Source organism: Antrostomus carolinensis, unplaced genomic scaffold (assembly GCF_000700745.2).
Source record: "Antrostomus carolinensis isolate BGI_N321 unplaced genomic scaffold, ASM70074v2 scaffold10918, whole genome shotgun sequence".
Taxonomy (NCBI): domain Eukaryota; kingdom Metazoa; phylum Chordata; class Aves; order Caprimulgiformes; family Caprimulgidae; genus Antrostomus; species Antrostomus carolinensis.
In genome coordinates, this window is record NW_010330900.1 from 4,206 (window position 1) to 10,035 (window position 5,830).

General features: G+C 42.5%; 1 protein-coding gene across 1 annotated transcript in view; it reads right to left on the minus strand.

Annotated features, from left to right (window-relative positions):
* Positions 1–374: 374 nt before the first annotated feature.
* The window catches only part of LOC104528903 (potassium voltage-gated channel subfamily V member 2), a 6,183-nt gene continuing 727 nt past the window's right edge, over positions 375–5,830 (minus strand). Inside the window, 2 exon segments of the mRNA XM_029086242.1 lie at positions 375–650; positions 5,107–5,830. The exon segment at positions 5,107–5,830 is cut by the window's right edge and continues 32 nt beyond it. Of these exon segments, the coding sequence (XP_028942075.1) occupies positions 375–650; positions 5,107–5,830 (1,000 nt within the window).

Here is a 5,830-nt window from a genome sequence, read left to right on the forward strand (position 1 = left end):
TTGGTTTTCCTTTGCTTAGATTATGGTGGTTCTTTATTGTGGGTCTAATCAGTAGCAGGGGGTTACATCTTCATGTGGGTCTAATTCAGAGTTTCTGGATGGTTAATCTGAAAAATGTCATTTGAGATAGTTGATGAGCACTTAAATGCTGCTCACAGCCTAGGAAAGCAAAAAAAAAACCCAAAACCAAAAAACTGTTGTAATAATCTGAGCCTTTTTTCTTTGGAAGACAATCCTCTTCAAAACAGATTTCACCATCTACTTTTGTTACTTTTGGCCTTTCCAGTTTATCTTCAGTTGGCTTGACTGATCTGTTTTTCTTCTTTCTCCTTCAGCTTCTCTGTTCCCTCCCAATATCTGAAGCACAAGCTCTATCAGTACTGTGACAAAGGACGGGTTGCAGCTTCTGCACAGCATTCAGATATTTTCTTCATGGCTCTCCGTGTGAAATCCACCTTCCCCCTTTCTTTCTTGAGAGCTGTGTACTCGTAGGCCTTCAGCTTGCTGTAATAGTCTGAGAATTTGTTGTAGAGAATGGAGATGGGCATGCCATTCAGGATTATTCCAAATGCAATGCAGAGGAAAGCAAACAGACGGCCAAGGTGAGTTTCTGGACACATGTCTCCATATCCCACTGTAGAGATGCTGACCTACAGGCAAACCAACATTCAGTTTATTAGCTGGGAAGAAACGTACAAATAAATATGTTCAGGAACAAGGGACAACTTTAAAGTTAGCATTTTTGCACTTTGCACTATAAATCTGCAATACTCTCTGCTGCCTTTTTTTCTGTGCCATCTATCTTATGCAAAATTCCCTAGTTAAAAAAATCCCTTTCACACAGTAAAGAAAGACAACAGTGTAGTTTGACACCATTCAAGAGGATTTTTTAAAGCTTTGTCCCACAGAGAGAATTTCGAAAAAATTTCCACATGAGCCTGCCCAGGAGGTAGGTTTTCTCAGCTATGGTGAGAGAATAGAGATTGCTCCCTGACCACACAAATCCCGTGACAACTGAAGCCCTGCTCCCTCATCGTGTCACTTGGAACAGATGCCCTGTATCTAAATCCAGTGTGCTTATAAAATGCAGTATTTTGGGACTTATTCTGTGGGTTGTATTTTGAGTATTACCTTTATTTGTTGTATATATTGTAGGAACTAATGAAAAACACATTAAAAGCTTTAGCTAATTGTGAAATAAATTTCTATAGCATTTGCACTATAGGAAGAAGTGACACAGGACTTTAAAGTTTCTAGATAAAATCCCCTTTAATGGTTACATACCTGTAAGGAGCTGTGGAAAAAGACCCCATATATCTTTTTCTCTTGCCTGAAAATTTTTGATCACAGTGTATGCTCACAACATATGTATTTATAGTGCTAAATTGTTTGATCTTCCTGCTCAGCTCTATGTCAATGGTTACAAAAGTAAGGTGTATGTTTGCCCTAGGGAATATTCCTGTTTGGTTTAGCTGATAGGTACCCAGGTGGGAAATTTTTGCTGATTCCCTTTTGAAGAAAGGTTTGGAGGTTGTTTAAAATGTTTTTTTTGGTTTTTTGGGTGTTTTTTTTGTGGGAGTGATGGTATTTAGTGTATCTGCTTTATATGAATTTGTACATTTTGCCATCACATTGCCTATGTAGCTTCACAGTCTTTTTTCTTCTCACCTATCAGCATTTTCTCTTTTTAGACTATGGAAGTATGAAGGAACTGTGTTTTATATGGACTCAGTACTATACTAAGTACTTCAATACCTTATTTTGTAAAATTTAGTTTCAAAAATTTTTGAATTTTTGCTGAATGTTTGCTTATGGGATTGCTACATAGGAATGTTATATTCCCAAACAGTCAGCATATAACGACTCCTAATTTGTATAATTCTACTGTACACAGCTTGATTGTTTATAATTTTTACATTTAGTAAATATAACTTATTTTTCTCTGACAGGTAAAACTTGCAGTTTTCTGCCATCTGGAACTTCCTAGTCTGTGCAAGGGATCTTTCTCAGCCAATGAATTTTGTTTTATTTTTTTCACAGTATGTCAACACACAGTGTTTAACTGTAAAACAGTAATCTTAAACTTTGGCAGAAATAAACTGCAGGCAGTAGGACTTTCATTGTAATGCCCTTGTGGCTTTAGCACTGAAATAAGTATTTGGAAGGTCATGGTGTGCAGCCTGCCATCCTCTAACATGCTAAATAAAATGTTATTTCAAATGAAGAAAGCATTAGGGTACATGAGACAGCACTGGCTAAGCACATTTGTAGGATGCACCTGGTGCTTCCTGCGGAATAAAAAGGATTAGTCACTTGGTTTAATGGAAATTAAGTCACTGGATTTGAATGATAATACAGGATAAATATCTCCAAAAATAAATACTGAGATGAAGGCAAGATGTTTATCTCTACCAGCCAGGACAAAACCATTATCCTGTGATAAGGTTCTGTTCCACTGGCACAGTCTTCTACATCAGCTGTAACAGTTTGGGAGGGATACTTCTCCTGTGTGTAAGAGACCACGAACACTGTTGGATTCTAATGAAATTTGAGTGATCCAGTTATCTTAATTTTCACTCTTAAAGAATCAATAGGCTTTAAAAGGGTTTTATGCCTTGGAATTGCAATGTGCACACTACAGCTCCTCTTTTGGAGACAATTGCTTAGCTAAATAGGCCTTTTTCACACAGTCACATAAGTTTCTTAGGAGTAACTGAATGATTACAGTGTCAACAGCCTGCAGAAATGAGCCCTAAAGGTTTTGCATATAACCTACATGTTCAGAAAATATAAGGCTAATGTCCTTGTTCTAGTAATAGGTGAAGCACAATTTTTTTCATAACTTGTGTACATCACTTAAAGATGACCAGTGAAGGTCACAGTACAGAACCCTTTCCTTATTCACTGATTTTTCCTTTCTGCCCATGCCTCAGCTTAAAGGATATTCAGCACACGTACATATGCATGTACATGTAGAAATATCTATGTGTGTCTGTAGTGCCAATTTTTCTGCCATGTGCTGAATAACTACAAACATATGTACGGGAAACCACCACATCTCATCAGCCATTGTAGAACCAGAACTGCAGGCCACGAGCTCCCAGGGCTACTGGCCAGGTGAATTGACCTTGGATGGGGTGGGGTTGCTGTCCTGTGGGCCCCATAGGCGTGTAGTACAGCCAGTGCCTGTGCTGATCAACCAACTTCAGAAGATCTTCTGACTCCTTTCCAGTCCATTTGCATGGGCTTCCTCCCCCAGGGAACTGACTGAGGCAAAGCCAGACCCATAGTCAGGCCCAGGGGTCAGAAGTGCTCCTGGGGCCCTACTATAAACATGGATTATGGAGGCCAGCATAAGCTGCTGCAAAACAAAATGTATGTGATGACAGACTAGAACAAGCCTTAGTGTTATGCATAGCCAAGATATGCGTCCTTTGCCTTCTCTCAGCGCTTTCAATGTCTAGCTACCCTCTGATTTGACCCAGGCTGCTATAGATATGCACAACTTCTGCAGTGTAACAGAACTGTTGTTTTCCAGCTATGAAATGCTGCAGGCAGGGATCAACTTCCCCCTCTCCCCAATGTCCTTGATAAAACTACCCCCTTCTTGCCAAAACATTGCTGTAAAAATGATAACTGTGAAACTGCCATACTTGTGCATGAAGATTATCTGTTAAGCATTTACAGCCTGCACCTCCGTCTCCATTGTCTGCTAGTCTTGATAAAGCCAGAAGTGTTTCTTTTGTCTTCACAGCTCACCTTGAAGGATATAACTATAATTTTGATCTCACAAGAGTTTGAGAAGTATTGGTGAGCCTTCTGTAAGTTAAAGTATTTCCATCCTTGGGTGTTAATGCAATCAAAGTCTGTAGTTGAACTGCTTCCTGAACCCTTTAGAGGTGAATTCCAGGTTTAGGATGCTGAAACAGTTCTGCTAGGACATTGCTAGAGCCAGGAGGTATTTTAGCAAGGTGAAGGACTTTAAAATCTCACAGCTCTGCATTCCTGGATAAATCTTCATCCCCCTGAAAGATGTGAACCCAACAGCCTGGAAGATGCTGCCTCAAAAACACTCCTCCACATAACACAGGATTGCACAGGTCCGTGACAGTTCAGACCTCTCCAAAAGACATGCCCAGATGCATTAGAGCACTAACCTAGTGGAAGTCTCTAGAAATTAGGTCATTCTGTCTTAATTTCTGAGGCTTGTCAGCTGAAACTCAGCCAGTTACCGTCACTCCAAGTGTTTGGGAAGGGGCTAAAATCACATTCTTTCTGGCAGAGATTGCAAAAGAAGATTCAAGGTGACATTAACCAGCTCTCAGTACTGACTGATGTGGGATTCAAACCAGTGACCTAGATGTAGGAGGCAGTTTATCCCATTATCAACCCCTTGAGCCATTCTGCCTGTTTTTGTATTTATTCCTCTGCAGGTCTGGCACAGTATAAATAACTGCCAATATTTTGTGTGTCTGGAGGCATGTGCCTTAGATGTGTCACCTAAGGAACAGAACACAATCTCTGTTGTAAAACAACTGATGGTCCTAACGCATTTTTTAATGGCCAGAGCTCTGAGAGATATTTGGCTTTGCAAATTTGAGTGACCAGACTATAGTTAATAAACTATGTCTTATCATCTTGCAGTTGTGTGATGGATTACAGTAGGTCTGCAAAAAGAACAAGAATGAAAATCCTGTGTCCACCTGCAACCAGATAGCCTGATGCAAGCTTTTTTTTCCTCTCTCTCCCCCCCTCCCCCCTTTTTTTTGGCAACACTGACAATAGGATTAAATAGAGAAATGCTTTTCTTTCCTGTCTCTTTGCCCACTTCTTCTTTAAAAGTGCAAGTACTGTCTGTGTTTGGTCCGACAGGAATTTCAACACTGCTTGATTAAGCCTCGATTTAAGTTTACATCAGAGGTGAATGAGTGCATGTGTGTGTGTGCGTGAGTGCGTGCAATGTCCTGTAAGCTCAGAATTCAGAGCAGATGTTCACTGATCTGAGCCTGCTGTTTTCAAGACTGTCAACGACTCTAGTAAGGAAGAGGAAGGGAAAGGGAAGGGAAGGTCTCTGGCTACCCAGGAAGATGAGATGTGTTTACTTACGGCAGCCCACCACCAAGCATGGGGGATGCTGGTGAAGTTGGTACTGGAGACATCGTGCTCCACTGTGTAGACCATGGCAGAGAAGGCGAAGATGCCCATGGCAATGAAGAGCAAAAGGCAGCCCACTTGCTGGTAGCACTGTCGCAAGGTAAAGCCGAAGGCACGCAGCCCTGTGGAGTGGCGGGCCAGCTTGAGGATGCGGAAGATGCGCATGAGGCGCATGATGCGAAGCACTTGTCCCACTTTGCCCACTCGTCCCACCTTCTCAATATCATACTCATGCTGAGAGCCCCGGCCTCGGTTCTGGTCGACATCAGTAAAGCATTCGAGCAGCAGCTGCAGGTAGAGGGGCAGGATGGCAATGAGGTCTACTGCATTGAGGGCGCTGCTGGCAAATCGGCGCAGGTCTGGGGTAGAGACCAAGCGCAGCAGGTACTCCAGTGTGAAGAATGCAATACACAGGGTCTCAATGTGCTCCAAGATAGGCCGGCTTGCCCCGTTCTTCCGCTCTGCGTGCTGCATCTCCTCCACTGTGTTGAGTGCCAGGGCCACCACGGAGATGAGCACAAAGAAGCTGGAGGCCACTGCCATCAGCTTGGCGGTGACAGATGAGAAGGGCTTCTCCATGAGGTTCCAGAGGCGCCAGCGCTGGGGACCATAGTAGCGCATGTGGTGGAAGAGCTGCTCATTCTCCTGAGCCTCTGCCTGGGAGCGCAGCTCGCGC